The 17,769-nt window shown below is 30.9% G+C and overlaps 2 protein-coding genes and 1 long non-coding RNA gene across 3 annotated transcripts in view; 1 reads left to right on the top strand and 2 right to left on the bottom strand.

Annotated features, from left to right (window-relative positions):
* Nucleotides 1-6,636, top strand: part of LOC106678075 (activating signal cointegrator 1) — a 17,915-nt gene extending 11,279 nt beyond the window's left edge. The window contains exons 10-12 of the mRNA XM_014416374.3: nucleotides 4,060-4,178; nucleotides 5,254-5,445; nucleotides 6,465-6,636. Of these exons, the coding sequence (XP_014271860.1) occupies nucleotides 4,060-4,178; nucleotides 5,254-5,445; nucleotides 6,465-6,529 (376 nt within the window). The 3' untranslated portion in view covers nucleotides 6,530-6,636. The remainder of the gene's footprint in view (nucleotides 1-4,059; nucleotides 4,179-5,253; nucleotides 5,446-6,464) is intronic.
* On the bottom strand, nucleotides 2,288-9,035 carry LOC106678090 (uncharacterized). Its single transcript, XR_010843749.1, has 3 exons — nucleotides 8,060-9,035; nucleotides 4,750-7,836; nucleotides 2,288-3,189 (listed from the first exon to the last, which is right to left on the bottom strand). It is a non-coding gene; the product is annotated as an uncharacterized lncRNA (long non-coding RNA).
* Nucleotides 9,036-10,031: 996 nt separating this feature from the next.
* LOC136796052 (odorant receptor 67c-like) lies at nucleotides 10,032-16,012 on the bottom strand. The gene is made up of 6 exons (XM_067048593.1): nucleotides 15,920-16,012; nucleotides 13,828-14,705; nucleotides 12,227-12,326; nucleotides 12,033-12,134; nucleotides 11,797-11,955; nucleotides 10,032-10,529 (listed from the first exon to the last, which is right to left on the bottom strand). Exons 2-6 carry the CDS (start codon nucleotides 14,688-14,690, stop codon nucleotides 10,473-10,475), a joined length of 1,281 nt encoding a protein of 426 aa, XP_066904694.1. The 5' UTR covers nucleotides 14,691-14,705; nucleotides 15,920-16,012; the 3' UTR covers nucleotides 10,032-10,472.
* Between the last annotated feature and the right edge of the window lie 1,757 nt (nucleotides 16,013-17,769).

Here is a 17,769-nt window from a genome sequence, read left to right as displayed (position 1 = left end):
TTGAAGCTTGTTCGAAAATTTGCCTGCGTATTTAGATAAGGCTTAGGAAATTCCATATTCAAGAGAGCTTGTTATTTGGCATTAGATTTGGTAAGACCTGTTAGAAGCTGTAGATTACCATCCACTGAGAGCAAGCACATGTGGGGTGAGAGTTAGCCATTTTGAGCATCTCCAAACAGAAAGCCAAGTCTGTGCCTAAATATCAATTCTACCTCCAATGGTAAACTGAAAATTGACCATCACCAGTTTTTTATTCATATTTATTTGAGTCATTAAAAAACATAATATAAAGTGACGTGGTGGTAGCAAGTAAAACTGTTGTATAAAGTAAAGAGAGATTTAGTTTTATGATTTGCTCTTCAAAACAATGTAACAGACAAAAACTTTATGAGAATGTCACCGGAGGATTTTCAATTTATATTAAATAGTATCAGGGTTATAATCAAGGGACAAGATACATTTTGAATCTGTAGTTCTTTGCTAAATTTTTCATTTTATTCTTATATTAAAAAAAAAGTTTTTAAAAATTATTTTTGTCTTCAATTTTTTTAGTGAACAAAAGTAAGTTGTATAATCAATATAATCTTTTTTCATTTTAGTCATTTGAATAAAGTATGCTTTTTCTTCAAAAACCCATTCGTCGAGAATTTATGTTATTTTATTAATTTCTTTTTCATATATAAAATTAGTTATTCGATAATAATTTACCATTATTTCTTTTTAAATTATGTTAGAATTCAGTTGGTTCCCCTATTGCATAGTTGTCATTTGCTCAAGGGAAAATCATTTTCAGGTGCACTATTTTGAAAAAGGAAATCATAATCTTTGAAGGGAATAATACATTTCTTGATCTTCTATCCTTGGTTAACTTTTTGAGAGTTTATTACAAGTTTATCTACAATGTTAAGTTGGAATAATATGGATATAAAATAACAATGTTGATAAAAGGGGATTTCATTTAACACTGCTTTTTATGTGTTGAAGTGTAGCATCAGTTGAATTCAGTTCCCTATTCTGAGCTGACATCAAATATGCTTCAACATGAGGTTATTTAATTGAAATGTTGCAATAAATGGCAAAGTACTTCGCTTGTTCATATCAAAGTAAATGGAAAGTAATTTTGAAAGAAAAAAAAGCTCTGCCCAGAAAAAGGTTTTTGTTTTACACCATTGCAAAAATATTCTTACAATTTTTTTTATTAGCTAATTAAATATGCCGTTTATACATTTGATTATTACTTTTTCTATTGTTCCTCTTTGCCATTAATTCTTAAATAAGTTAGACAACAAATATCTTTCTATTTTTATTATAACATACTTACTTCTTATCGTATAATATAAAAACTCCAAAACCTAAAACTTATTTAACTTACTTATTGAATCATTACTAATATAGATAATAGATCCAAAGTTTTTCACTAATTGGATAACTATCAAATAGGACTTACCGGAATTTATTTAATATATCACAGTAAAGCTCCTCTTAATTGTTTTAGATCCAATTGCCTTGAATAAAAAATAGTAAGGAGAGAGTATTGAAATCATGAAAAAATTTTAATTTGAGTTTTGGGTGGAAATACACTTTTTGAGGTTCAAATAACCAAGTTTCGCAAGACGGTATATGTGTATAGCCTAGCTCAAAAATAACGAGGCATAAAACACTGAAATTACATATTTAACAGGGGTATATGACTGAGAACTGACAGCAACTTTTTCAGTAAAATCGACATACCGGAAGTGCCACTTTATAGGATTGATTTTTCACATGTCTGACTTTTTGAAACGGCTCTAATGATTTTGATTAAAGTAGCATATCAATGGTTTTTAATATCAGTTAGGTTTTATCCCCATTGAAGTAGTTTGACAGGGCTTAAATGATTAATGTTTAAAAAATCATTCTTTAAAGTACCATTAATTTTGTGTGATTGAAAAACAAAATTAACATTTCTCATTGTTCGCAATAATAAACAATGGATAAATACAAAATATTTAAAAAAATTATGAATAACTAAATGAAAAAAAAAAAAGGAAAAATAGATGTATACGATTTGAACTGAAAAAATCGAGACCGTCTGATTTTTTTCGATTGTATTATGTCTTTGTTATTTTAGCTTAACCGTAGTATTCTTTTGGTAGGAACAAAATTTATGTTTGTTATAACCAAGAAATTAATCCCAATACAAATTTTCATAGGAACAGAAAAATCAATTTTTTTTTAATAATTTTTGTCCTCCCTGGTCTTCAAATCGAAAAAAAATCACAAAAACAGTGATAACTTAATCCGAGCCAACCAATCTAGACAAAACTTGAGGAAGTGAAAGTTATGTCATGCATGCACATCACATTTTTTTTCTTTAGATAGTATACATTGCAATATTCAAAATTTATTTATTTAAATAAAAGGAATTTTAATAGTTTTTACTTATTCTCAGATCTAAAATGTAGCTTTGAAGATGACAAGGTTAAATGAAAAGATTAAATACTAAATAGATATGAGAATTTTTATTTAAAATTATATATATATAATATTATGGACTCTTAATCTCAGGGCGGGTTTTCTATGCAATCAGGACACTTAACTTTAATAACACTTTTATAAATATACTTAATTATATGTTGAGCTAAACTAATCAATTTATACTCTTCTATGTTTTCTTTGTCTTCTATCTCACAAACAAACACTGACTGTAAATAAAGTATTCGTCCTCTACTCTTTTCAGCAAACATCCAATCTCTCTGCGATCCAAACAAAGAGTGGTCTTATTCTTCTTAGATGATTCTAGATGTCTTCTTTTTCTTTTGAAGTCTACCACTGACGTAGACAAAGGGTGCTCTCTTCATCTCTTCCTGGAGACATCCTCGTTTCCCGGATCCATTCAGTAACCCCGCCGTTCAAATAAAGCTTTTTCATTTTGATACCTAGTTGTCGGATGTAAACATTGATTGTAGCAAAACAGTTTTGAGTTTTTGCTTATGATTTTCTTTATGAATATTTTTCTTTAATACTTATTCTCGACTTCTATTTTTTTCTTAAATTTACTGTAAATACAATTATGGTACAAAATAATAAAAGTTGATAAAATTTTAATCTATGTTCTCAACATAACAGCAATTCAACGGACTTCGGAAGGATGCATGCCACCATCCACTTCTTTATTTTGAAACAAGTTTGTTTTGGACTCCATAGCTTCTGAAAAAAATTGGTTAGCTTGATTTTTTTCTATTCAATACAACAAATAAACAATACTGAAACGATACATAAAATAAAAACATATTAAAAACCATTTATATTTAAAAATAACTATTTACTCAAAAAGAGGATATTACAACATATACATTGTTTTTCTTGCAATGAAATATTGTATTCAATTCAAAATTTACTGATATAAAATTGGATTACACTCATTACAAAAATTATAATTTTAATTACATAATTTATGATCTATTTATTAAAATTGTTGGAAAGTTTTAAATATATCCAGATATATTTTTAAAAACTTACCTATAATTTGTATTCAATAAAAATTATGAAGAATTCTTGAAGGCTTTTATATTTTTGAAAAAGTAAGCCACTTAAACAAATTAAATATTAAAGAATTTCATTTGCATTACTTATTATTTTATTAATTTTTTGACATTTTTTATTTTCTGATTATATCTTTAATCTGAAATTTTGCATTTTTACAGAATAGCTTGGCCACATTATTCCTGATAAGTAGGGTTTTACTGTAATTTGAAATTAATATTTTGAGAAAAAAATTTTATCCAGTATATATATACACATATATTTATTTATTTTATATTTTTACTACTGTGAAACATCTTTTAAAAATTGGCAATATTGTCTGAGATGCCTTCCATTTATTTTTCTAAACTATTACAAAGAGGAAATTTAAAAAAAAATTGCTGTATCATGGCTGATGGGAGAATATTTTATCTAATTAACAATTTTTTATTGCATTTATTTACTAAAAAAAAAAAAAAATGTGTATTTCGATAGAACCAGAATAAAAAATTAGATATGGAAGAATTTTTAGATTATATTATTTATTATTTTTAGCCATGAAGGAAGAAGTTGGTACACCTCACATCGAGGAAGACTATGGATTGCAGCTACAGCGAGAGTTCCAACTCAGGAGGATATTGACGATGTTCTCCAACCTTATCAACAGCTTATAGGTGGGTATCTTTGATATTTATCAAGTTTTATTTTCTCATTGAATACAGGTTTTAACAAATTATAATACTCTGTATAAGTTGTTATTATATATTGGCACAGCTTGGCTTTTGAGTTTAGTCGGTGATAGTCACTACATACATAGATACTTCTATCCTTGTCAACAACATGAATTGGACTGGCTCAATGTGATTTCGATGGTTGGAAATTCCTTCTCCCATCATTTGCCTGAATTCCTCTTTAACCTTATTGTAACTCCTCACTAAATGACACTTGATTCTTGTTCATTAAATTTTTTTTTAATTCATATTTCAAAAATCACTCATGATTATGAGTACTTATTTAAGAGGAGTTCAGGAGACACCTAAGAGAAAATGTAAATTCAAAAAATTTTTTTAAAACATAAAAACTTTTTAGATCATCAAATATGTCAGTTGATATAGTACCAAAATTTTGAAATCACCCCTATTCTTAGATTTAATACACAGACAACATTTATATGACATAGCATACATTACTTATGCTCTTGTATAAATGTAATTGGGCTCAGAGGAAAAATTATGGGATATTTACGTTTTGACTGGAGAAAAATCAGATTGATCAGAAGCAAAATTCAAAGGAACAGGATGGAAATACTATGTGGTGAGTCAGCTCTTTATTCAGATTAGTCTCTCTGCTGGCATATTACCCCGCAGCCCAGGTGTTGTGTCTATGTAAGAGTGAAGTCATCATAGGATTGCGGTGTTATCATACGTTCCTATCCATGATCATTATGATTTTTGTAAATAATTTCCTGAGGAAAATCATTGTTTTAAGACAATGCCTTCCATGTATAATAGAAAGTACATGTGAAGGTAAATAACTGTTATATCATTGTTCTTATCTTTATAGCTCATTATTATTATCAGTCGTAAGTCTCTCTCATGTCAAGCTATTAATTATTATATAATTCACTATGTCTGTTTGAATTAAGTATAAGCACTTTTGAATAATTTTTAAATGATATCGCCAAACAAAGGGTTATAGAAATAAAAAACAATGGTATTGCTATTAAAAAAAAAAATTGGTCTGTTTTAGGAGATAAGCACTTACCGAGAAAGTACCCAACAGCCTGTCTGTTGGGATGTGTCAATATTGTCGATTGTTTGGCTCAAGAGGAATACATCCAGCAATATCCTGATGGTATGAGTGATGAGCCCTTTGTTTTCATCTGTAAAGACCCCATCAAAAGCCCTGTTCTTTTCCCAATCAAAGGGAAGCACAAGATATGTAAGTATATATCGAGTAAGTTCCTAAAATCAGCTCAGTAAAATGATACTTGTTACAGAACTTCAAATTTGGTTCAAATGTCTTTTAGGCCCATGTGCCAGAAATTGGAAATTTTAAGGGGAAGCGGAATGGTTCTGGTTTCTTATTATGTGCTTTTATTTTTAATTATTGACTTATGAAATATATAGTATAGAGGAATTTAATTTTTTTGTTTGTTTTACATGTAATTATTTTAACGATGTACACATCTTAAGCTCATCTGAATCCGAATTTTTGGGAGTAAGAGTAGTTATAGAAATGTATATATTGCTGACCCTAGACATTTATTGGCTTTCTTTCCTCCAATGATAAGAAGTTTTACCAGCTACAATTTAAAATTAATTTCTTAAGTTGCTGTATACTGGAATTGTATCCCATTCAATATATTTCTCTTTACGTTCCTTTACTAATAGGATAAAATGAATATACCTCAAATGCTTCGTAATTTTTTTTTTTTTTTACAATTCACAACAAAAGGCAGGTATCTTTCCAGGTTGGCTTGGGTTCTTGTTGCCCTACTCTAAGGCTGGCATCAGATATATAATATACTGATCGAAAGCCAAATATTTTATAAACATTAATATCTATATATAAAGTTGTAGAAGGTAATAGAAATTTTCATGATTATTATGACAATAGTTAATTTTTATTTTTACTCACCTATATTTTGAAGGATTAATTTGAACTAAAAGGAAGTTTTGATGCACATACTGTGGCAGATTTAAAAAAATTATTTTTACATATTGATTTACAATGTGTTTAGTGTAACCCAAGCCCTGCCTGCAATTGTATGGGCAATTGTATTCCAAGGTTGAGGTGCTCAACCTTGGAAATGTCCAATTGAATCTTGCCCTTGTATATCCTTTGCACTCGGTAGCTTTTATCAGTTACTATTAAATTCTCTTCTACCTTTAATATTATTAAATATGACTAAGTTAGACAGCTAAGTTAATTCGTACATTTGTTTATTTCTTTTTCAGATAAATTGGACACAAATATTCATCAGGCAGCTATCAAATGTTTACAGAAGCTTGCAAAAATATAGTTTTTATGGATCAAAATTTACTATTTTTGTTTTAATTGTGTATAAATATCATTATATTCAATCAATAATACCAAAAAAAACTATTAATAAACTTAAATTTTAAATACTTCATTGTTTTTATTATAAGTTTTACCATATTTCACCTGTAATTTTATATTTTTCAAAACTTTATTTGTTATTAATATTCTATTCTGTTTGTTTTTCAACTGCTTTCAATTCTTCTTTTCTTTTAATTTACTCTTTTCATTTTTATAGTTTTTAATCTTTCTTAATCCTCTCTCAAGCTTCAAACGTAGAACCTTTTAATGATGTACATTGGTAGGTTTTTCAAATTATAATGCTTTATGTAATGTTATTAATCACTATTAAAAACAAGGTCACTCTTGATGGTGACCAGATATCTCCAGGGGCCCAAGAGAAATTTTTGTATACGGAATACTAAATAATTAGCATTATATATTAATTAAATGTTGTTTTAATATATAACTAGATATTTCAGAGGAGGGAGTGGGTGCATTTAAAATATTTGGTTCACTATTAATATCACAGTGACCTTAACTTTAGTTTTAACAATTGTTTATTCCTGTGTTATGTAGAATCTAAACTTCAACTAATAAATTGTTTCTGTCGAAAAAAGGAATTCTAAGGAGTTATAGGCAGATATTTACAAAAAACAATAAGTGTTCAGAAATACAAAAATGACTAGGTTTTGAAATAGTAGGAATAAAGGGCCATTAGTTATAAAATAAACTATGTTTCTAGAGATTTAGTAGTCTAGTTTTAGACAAAATATGAACCAATAAATAAACAATACAGTTATTCGATTCATAGAAGATGAATAAGTAAAATAATAAAAAGGAAATATTTGCATCCTTTATAATTATTAAAAAATATTTCTGTTCAATAGGAAAGTGAATGCTTAGACAATTTTATGACCACCATGCCAACACAATAATTGAATGTTTTTTAGTTGTATTTCAGCTATTAAAGAATGAAATATTTGAAATATTATAAATGATCAAGTTTGTTACTGAAGTCTATTCCAATTACAAAAATATAATTACAAAATATTACAAAACTAGACATAACCAATTAAAAAAGTTATTATAAATAATAGATTATAAGAATTTTTAGTAATATTTAAACAAGGATACAAAGTAAAAACCAGAGGCATACATGCAAATATTGTAGTACTACTGTCACAACAGTACGTCAGTACTTATTCACTGGCCGACAGCGAACCTAAGTTCTCCAACGGTTCAACTTGATTAATGGCATCTTTTACTTCTCTCATGTTGCTCCTGAATCTGTCGCAAGAGCAATTATTCATTATTGCATAGAGTATTTCAATAGTAAGAGAAATATTTAAACTAGCAGTATGTGACTAATACATTAAGATGAATTTAATATTATAATTTGAGAAGATGGTCCGGGCGGCAGAAGATATCTGTCTAGATTGACTCTAGACAGAATATCTGCTGGAGAACAATACCCTACAATAAAACAAATATAATTATAGTTTATACTTACATTAATTCTTTTCTGGGGCTGAACATTCAACAGTGTAGTACACATCTTGCTGTGTAATTTCAACACAATTTATACTTTCTTTAGCGTTCTTTTATCTTGCTCTGAGAGAAATTCATATTTATCTAGCTCGAATAGAAGAGTTTTCAAAAAATGATTTTTCATACTTTGATATGTACGCTTTGGGCAAACACCTCTCCTCTCCATTTTTTTCCAAACAGCGTTTCCTCTAAATCCACCCGTTCTTTTCGTGGACAACAAAAATTTCAATATTGTCTCTTTTTCACTTCTGGAATACAATTCTCTAGTATGCTTTCTACTAACTTTAGCTATTTCTTCAGAGCTATCCGATGAATCCCTCACTGGTTCAACAGATTTACTTGGAAATGTATCATTTGCCCAAAATACAATATTCATGTAATTAATCGGTTTAAATGTAAAGTGATTGTGCAAGTATTCACTTATATCTAGCAACGTATTTTTCTTGATACAGTCAACAATATATGAAACTCTGAATGAGGGCCTATCATAGAGATATTCCCTATTACCATCTAGCACCATCAAAGCTGATGTATTATCCATATCAATATAACTTTCTATATTGCGACCACCAAAAGAAACCACAATATTTTCAAATTTTCTCTTCAGTGTAAGGTTATCAATTTTAAAATGAAAAGACATAGGATGGCCATTAAACGTTTTAAATAATATACAGTTCGTAATAGTACTTAACTCCTCCCAATCAGGTTCCTGAAATGAAATCCTCTTGACAACCCTCACATTCATTTCATCAGAAGAGTCGTCGCTCATTGTAATCAACAGAAATTATTACTTTGCTTACCAATCAAATCTAGGCTTCCCGCGTATATCCTAACATTGATAAGTTATCTTAACTTCAAGTTAACAAAACAAAGAGGAATGTTTCAACACATAAGAGGTAGAGTAAAAGTATAAATTGAAAATCTTCAGCAAACGCTGTGATCACATGGGTTCATAGTTGTGTGTGAAATTGGTTTATCACTATTACTTTTAATTACATGTTCGATTTCATTTGGAGATAAATATGGGTTTTTTACTTTTGATATGCATATTTATTAAAGTTAAATCATTTATGCTACAAACAAAACCGGTGAAAAACATTTCTAAGCATGTGCATATGATAAATATATATATTGTTATTTTATTTTTTAGGTTTACTATTGCTCTTAAGAGTTAAATATTGTTTATGAAAATACATTTGGGTAAAGCTTCGGTTTCACTACTCCTATTTGGCAGAAAGGTAGTGGATGAAGGCGATTGACTGTAAGTGGAATCCCGAATATAACTAAGTCCTGAAGTGTTAACATCAGGATAGGCTATATTTCTTGTTGTAGAGAGTGATTTTGAATAACCTGTTAACTCCTTACTGGTACTAGTAATGTATATAGCTTCTAATAATTCACAAGGAAGAGTAAATAGGTTGATTGTGTAGGGAATCTTCGTGATTCAAGTCATTCACGCCATTCTGGCATTATAATACAAATTACTTCTTTGTAATAAAAAATAAAAATTTACAATTTGATGCCTTTAGAACAAAAATATAGAAAATATTACTTTAATTTTGTACAATTGTTTACAGAATTAACATTTTATTTGTTCGTTTTGTATATAAAACTTCACTAAACCGCCGAACAGAAACCGTGTGTTTAGTACGAAGCTTCGTAAGGAGTAAAAGCTTTTGAAACTGTGTTAAACATAAGGGTTCAACAATATGTTCTTCTTCCAAATAACTGCTATTTTCGGCCGTTATAAGTAATTATACCTGTCCTTGTTTATCAACAACAAAACATGAAGGAGCGTGTACAACTTTATAAGAGCAGTGCGGAATATACAGTAGAGAATCGAGTAAAAATTCGTTTATTACGAATTTATTGCAATTTCGAGTAAAAATTGTAATTTTAAGAAAATAATTTGTGGCAGAAAACAACGAATTTTGAAACAGATCCTTAAAGTCAACTCCTTCTCCAACTTTTCTGGGTTGGCATTTACAATTATTCTCAACTTCAGCTACAGTCTATTCGTGCAAGAACTATGCTTTCCAAAAAGATTTTAACTTAAATTATTAAGGTAACTAATTCTCAAAAGATCTGAATTGTTTTGTTTTTTTCTATTAACATATATCTATATAAATTAAGAAAAAAAATGCGGATTTTTTTAACTCTTATTCACTGTAATCAGTCTAATGAATTACTTCTTTAGTTTTTGTTTACATATTACTTGGTGCATTGTGAAAAGTTCTTCAGAATTATACATAGATTTTAGCACAAGCTTCTAACTTCTTCTACTTAGCTACAGGGAAACGAACAAGTACATTTTCTTGCGGTGCATTGTTATGAAATAACATTTTCAGACTAGCTAAAGTATGTTGATTGTCACTTCATTTTCTATCTACATTCCTGACAACACTCATGAATTGGTAGGCCCTCGCCATAATCTGGAAATTAAATATCAATGATTATTTTTATTGAGCAAAGGTAAATAGTATTTTGAAATAGTGAAAAATAAATTTCTTTTTTTTAGCTTAAATGGTTTTTTCATTTTCTTCTGCTTACATTTTACCAAGTAATAAAGATTCTTAATTTTTCAGGGTTACAAATAATTTTTATAGGATCATTCCTATCCCATAGTTCTAGTAGGAGATGATAATATGAGATGTACATCAAGGACAAACGGGAACGACAGTATAATCTGCAATCATTCCAAGAAGATTCGATGCACTGGTTCTAGTAGACCCACGAAATAAATTTCGACCTTCTCATTTTAACTAGAATAGTTCGAATATTATAGAATAATCTGTTCTTCCTGCTCTAATTATAAGGGATCTCTCTTCCAATTCTGGATGTTATTAATTGGCTAGGAAACAGTGGCTACAATCTCTTATTATCTCCTCTCCTCCCGCACAATTTTTTTAAACATCTGGTAAATAGCAGCGGGTGTTATGGCCATTACATGGATGTGACAAGAGATAGACCTCACTTTTGTTTAAATAAAACATCATTTTTTTAAAAATTTAATAAATAATAATTAATAAAGATAGTTAGAATTGATAAAGTGTTCTTTATCGTAGTTTTTGGACACAGATCAAAGGTGGTTCGTAAGAGCGGTTTGTTCTTTGTTTAGTCGCAACTGAGAGCTGTTAGAAGGTTGAAGGTGTTTGTTTTTACTTGTTATAATAAGTTTTATATTTAATCTTATTTATTTATATTTAACTTAATTTAATCTCCTTTCATTTTCCTTTTTTTTTTTGTAATAAAAATAATATAATCCTATGGAATGGCTGAAACAACTTGTACGTCCGCCATCTTTGCCTCTCTGAAAAACACTAGCATGTGGATAAGGGACTTGGATGGTTCCTTTGTTTATCGAGCATTTGTACAAGTCTCCGATTCGCAGCAAGTGGCCAACAAGTAGATCCGACTTAAAGGTTGCATAGTATATGACATACGATACTCTAATCATCTTTTTTTTTTTATCTTTAGTGTAGAAAAAAAGACATATTTTGGTCTTAGCTTGAAAAAGAAAAAAAAATATTTTAAATTAAAATAGAAATTTTTAAACTTATTTTTCCTTTCCGTTTATTTTAATCAAACAAAAGAATAAGAAAAAAATGGTTTATTCCGTCTCTATGACTTAGATATCTATAAGAATTAACTATGTTATAGATTCTCCAATACCCAGTTATATTAACACCTGTAACTTACATCTCCAAAGGACTCTAAAGACATATTAGAGCTGAAGAAAGGTGCATTAATAACAACTGGGTTCATCGAGTTGGACAACATTATATGCAAAATTACTTTGTTGCGTTTGTCAAAATTCCACCATGGGATATCCCAAAGCGCGTAGAACATTTTTGCGCTCTGAAAAAAAATAATAATAGACCAATTAGTATAAATAACGCGTAAATTTGCGATTATACGTAGAAATGCTTACATACCTCTTGAGAAAATAGTTCCCCGTAGATGCATACGACGAACACGTAAATTATCTCGGTACTCAACAGCCAGAACAATGTCGATGCCTCGGACAGATCTTGAAGCTAATAATGTTTTAGAATACTATTGAATTCATGTTTAAGAATCGCTGCTTAAATGAAAAATCTATTAACAAATGTGGCAGTCGATAAATTACCTCTAAAATGACGAACATTATCGCAGCGAAAACAACTATTGAAGCAAGAATGAGTAAAACGAAGACTGCCTCAACATAGGTTTTGATATCGTTTCTGAACCTGAACAAAGAAGAATGTTCAATCTAAAAGATTACTTATTGCATAAAATATTCATAATGTTGATAGGATATTATTTGGAGGTTCCAAAACAAAGCCTCGAGTTTCTCAAATGATAGTTCTGGTATTTAAGAGTTGTACCATCTACTATATTTTCTGTTTGGATCATAGTCTACCCCATTATTGTTAGCTACTTACAAATCAATAAACTAGGGCATTATCGCAACTGAATAACATATAATCCAGTAGTCTAAAAGATTAACCAAATAGAGATAGTATGCAAGAATAAACATGAAATACTAAGACCTGAGAAGCCTTTTTTTTATCTCGTGTGACTGCCACAGAAATAAAAGTTAATCACAAGACCGGATTCAACCAACGCTGCTTCGGTCATAAGCCAGTTTAAGTTGGCGCTTTAACTCGCTCACATACAAATGGCCCAGCAACCTTATAACTGCAGCTGGGCTGGTTCGAATCCGATTTAGGGAGGAGGATTTACTTTTATTTGGTGGCAGCCCTGTGGAATGAAAACTTGACTCCCTCACTATTATGGTATACACAATTATTTAAAGAATAAAAGTTGATCTTCAAAAACGCTTTTTATTTTTTCGGCCAAGACACGCATTGGAGTTCTATACTGCCTAACCATGGTTGGGGGTCAAAGTTTTTCATTTTGTGGGACCGCCACTCAATGAAAAAAGTCAACGCCCTAGGTCGGATTCAAACCCGCACCGCCAAAAGACATCAAATTGGTAAGACTGTGTCATAACCACCTAGCTACATAAAAAACTGCTTATGTACAAAACATTTGTACAACCGAACTTAAAATATGGTTCGGGATATTGGACCTCACCAAAACTGGCGAATTCACCCCTCAATGTTTTGAACAGAAAGTATTCCGGAAAATCTATCAGAGGCGAAATGTGAAAACTGAGAATGAACAAAGAATTGAAGGCTCTCATTAAAACGGTTGTATGTGATTTGTAGATAAATTCTGCATTACTTCCCGATCCTTTGATCAAGGGCCGTTTGTAGCCGAAGGAGTTGGAGCGTCAACTTAACCTGTCTCGTGACTGCATCGGCGCTAGCTCGAATCCGGCCTGGGGATCTACTTTTATTTCTGTGGCAGCTCCACAAAATGAACACTTGATTCTCCACCATGGCTAGAATAGGTTGATTACCTTTAGATAAACTCGCTCTGTATGTAAGAAATGACAAGGAAAGGGGTATTAGAAAAGATCTTTCTTTCAAATCAATCCCAGCTAACCTGATGTTTTTGGAAATGTATTGTCCTAGGCATTCTGATGTTAGTGAACCTCATTTCTAAAATTGATGCATGAACTAACTCCATAATCAAACAAATATAATGAAAATTTATTAGTTGTTTGTTAAAAGTAATAGAAACCTCGATTGAATTTTATTTATTTTTCTGTTGTAATGAATATAAATTATAGTTCTCTATTTAATTTTTATTATAATGATGGTATAAGTTAAAAATTATAACCTCAATAACGTTTGATGGTGTCTCACGTTCTGTCGTAAACATTGTGATATACAATTTTGAAATTTTCTAGTACGATAGAGCTCTATAGAGATCCCTTCGGCACAGGCCTTCCCTTTGGAATAGATATAATAAGCCCTCTTCTCGATGTTGGAGATTGATATATTTAAAATCTCGAATTGCACAATACCCTGCTCCATGAAGCTTAAAAAGATCTGCTGTGCGCTAGAAGTGATTACTACGAGATAAAAGAAGGCCACCACATTAATGAGGTAACCGAGGACAAATCCATTTGTAGTTGTTGTATCGAAAGGTAGGAAGATCGGTATCGGAAGGCCTATGTTGATGGACTTCCCATAGTTTCCCACTTCGGAAGATTTCTTGACCTGCTTGATAAAGGAGAGGAGTATCCCATTCGATATAGCCAGGCCGAGAAACATATTGCTCACTATTCTTATCCTGCGAACGTGATATCTCTTTCTTTCCAAATATCTATCGTCAATAAACTCGTTTTCATAAGTAAAGAAGCCAGTCCTGATTGTCTTCAACGGTTCATCCAGAACATATGTATACCTGATGACCATGAAAATTAGGCCTACTAGGTTAAGGAAAGTCCAGTGTACAGCTTCCAGCTTAAGCTTCTTATCATGAATCAGGATGGCTGCTACAGATCCCATGCTCACGAGGAAGGAATAGAAAAAGATGATAGCGTATACATAGATTTTGCTAAGTATATATTTAAGGTTGGAATCGTTGTTTACTTTGAATCCTGACATGTACATGAGATTTTTCCTATCTGTTTCGTAGTCATGAGTGATTTGCCTGTCGATAGGAATATCTTCAGCAGACAGTTTTATAGTGTCCATTATTTTTTAAAAAATCTGAAATTAATGAAAAACAATTAATAAAGACTTATATTATTTTGGAATCATACTACAACTTTCCTAATCTAAGGCTTAAAATATTTATCGAGTGCATGGTCTGAAGTTTTGTAAGTATCTGATTTGCTTGAATAGTAGCTTACAATCTTACGAAAAAAAAATTTTGGTTTAATTTTGAAAAGGGCCTATTTTAAAGACAGGGGGTTCTTTCTCTACTGTACCTCTATAGACCGTTCCAAAGCTAGTATGTTGTCAAAAAGTAACCACAGTTTACGGTACAATATATGGAACACGTCAAATACAAAATAAAATATTTTTTTTGTCAGATGGGCCACAAGGAATTCAATTCCAATATTCAAGGAAAGTAGCTATATATCAATAATCGCCGTCTGCGATTTTTTTTTCTTTTACTAAAAACTCACAGATCATTCCAGGATATCAGTTGTTATTGTTCTCTTTGTTAATTTTTATATTATTTCTTCTGCTACGTTACCACGTTAAATATATAGTAATAATAGTTATAAAAATATTAAGTGGTTTTCTTATTTTATCTTTTCCAAAACTATCCTTTACTTTAAGAAATATTTAAACCACAAACCCACGTTTCGGAGTCCTCCGTCTTCAGGGTAGTTCTACAAATTCGATTAATAAAAATCTATTTAACAATTATTATTTAAATATTAGTTAAAAATTTGTATATATTACCCTACCATAACAATAATATTCCTTTTTTTCCTGGCTCTCTAGGTCTAAAATCTATAAAAAAAAAATTCAGGAAACCACTAGTTCATTACTTTTATGATCGGTAATAAAAATAATAATGGTTTTAATTAGAATGTTGCAAATGATGTTTTATCGATTACACAATTGCCTTGAAGAATTTGTTATTAAATTAAAAACTAAACTTTATGTTAACAATAGTAAGTTCTAAAGATGGGAATCAAAGCCTGGAAACGTAAGCTAATAACATGAATGTATTATTTTTGAATAATACTTATGATATTTGATAAAAACCAAATGCCATTATTCTTTTACATTAAAGCCTTGAAGAATAATTAAAATTTGGATAGAAACACCGGCATTTAATAATTTGTTCCCAATAACTCAAAGGAAAAAAAACAACACTGTTGTAGGTAATGAAGTATTCGAAAATCTTTTAATTAATAAATAATCAAGCAATAATTGCGTACTAAATGAGAAATATCGGGACGTACCCCAATTGCTTGCTTATGGATACAGATACCAAATGTTACGTCTTCTGAACACGGACAGTTCGATAATACAGAACGGATTTGACTATCAAATAATCAGATGTAGCCAACACTTAGTGCAATGCTGTTTTCAAAACTCATTGTAATATTCATATCAGTTCAGCTTAACTCTGGGCCAACTACTGTTTAATGATTATAGGTCTGTGAAATGTTAGGACCCTGAGACTTTCTAATAATTAGAGTTATTGACACCTTCAGAAGGGTTCGAAAATAGCGACAACAAATATAATATAATATGTTGGCCTCCACTTTAAAACGAGGAAAAATATTTTATTTTTCTTGTTGGTATTAATAGTTGTTAAAATAGTTTATTCCAGTCTGAATAGTAAAAATGTGGAATTGCATATCATGTTTCGAAACATGGACCTAAAATTTGTTGATTAGTTCACTAAAGGACTTTCAGTATTAAAAATCATTCACGATGTTAAAAAAAGAAGATCGTTTTGAATTGAAAACTTCAAGAGCGAAAAGAAATGCCGAATTATTAATGCCAAGATAATTTTTTTAAAATATTAACTAAATCAATAAAACATTAATTCGATCAGTTGTAGTGCCACTTGTGGCTAAACAGAAGAATGGAGAAGAGCGATAGATCTTCAGAACAGCTCATCAGAAGCATCCTGCCTGGGTAGCTGGAAATATGATGAATATCACCCCCTGATCATGAGCAACCTAATCTAAGGCTGAGGGAGGGCAATGGTTCAAGGAGTGGCCATGTCATTCAAATACAACAGGAGGTCCTGAGATGCACAGCCACTAAATAAGTCCTGCCTTCTAGTGAGGGCCTCTTCCTAGGCCAAGGACAACTCTGAAGACTGGGCAGTTAGAACTAGTCGACCAGGTGATGGCAGTCTGTATAAGGGGGGAAACTCTGGCCCTCCAGATTGAGGGTTATTGTTTGGGTTAGCTACTCAACGATGTAAAATTTTCTTAACAAAAAATATTCAAAACAGAGCCTAAGATTCGAAAAAAAAAACAAACTTGGAAATGGACCCTTTATTTTGGAACATAGAATGTATAGAGTTTGTCAAATAAGGACCAGGAAGTACAAAGAGAGATTTCTAGGCCCCCATCTATATGTGATTATACTCATGCAGGTGCAGGTATAGCGTATAGAGATTAGGTACTCAGGAAGAGTACCTAGGTTCTTCTTTGGATGCTACAGGATCATCTGAGCATGATATCAGAAAGGTGGAGCAAGCTGTCAGGCTACCGAATGTTACATCAATTCCTCTAGAATATGGAAATTTCTATCGAAACCAAACATCAATCTTTACAGCCATATTGAAGTTTATCCTGATGTAAGCTTCAGAAAGATGGACAATGGACTCCCATTTGTACTCAAAAGTGCAAGTGATTGAGATGGATTTCTGGAAAGGATGTCTCTGGTTTCTGGATGGCTGGATAGAATTAGGAATGAGGTAATGTGCCAGAGGATAGATATGGATACATCAGTAAATGGAAGCACAGGGGCACGCCACCAAAGATGGTACGGACATGTGAAGAGGATGTCGGATGATTGTTGGCCGATCCGAGACCTAGAATGGGTTCCACTGATGATAATGCTGAAGTTTTCATCAACTTTGAATGGGCATTGTTTGAAAACAAGACATTGAATAGCTAGGCACTCTCATTCACCAGTTATTTAATACTAAAGTACTTACACCAGCTATATTAAACATTTCAAAGAAGTATTCTATGGGCCAAACCTACTATTTCTTTTTTTGTTGTTTTGTCGTAGCAAACTTTTCAGAACGCCAGTAGAGAATACTACAATAATTTATAATTATTGT

Source organism: Halyomorpha halys, unplaced genomic scaffold (genome assembly GCF_000696795.3).
Source record: "Halyomorpha halys isolate HHAL.00 unplaced genomic scaffold, Hhal_1.1 Scaffold9.1, whole genome shotgun sequence".
Classification (NCBI taxonomy): Eukaryota; Metazoa; Arthropoda; class Insecta; order Hemiptera; family Pentatomidae; genus Halyomorpha; species Halyomorpha halys.
The sequence above is the reverse complement of the archived record's forward strand: the minus strand, read 5'-3'. Positions and strand labels throughout refer to the sequence as shown.

Coding starts and splice junctions, on each gene's coding strand:
- LOC136796052 (XM_067048593.1), bottom strand. CDS start 14,690: ATGGACACTATAAAACTGTCTGCTGAAGATATTCCTATCGACAGGCAA. Junction 12,327..13,827: donor CACCATCAAACGTTATTGAG/GTTATAATTTTT, acceptor TTCTTTGTTCAG/GTTCAGAAACGATATCAAAA. Junction 11,956..12,032: donor GGGAACTATTTTCTCAAGAG/GTATGTAAGCAT, acceptor ATTTTTTTTCAG/AGCGCAAAAATGTTCTACGC.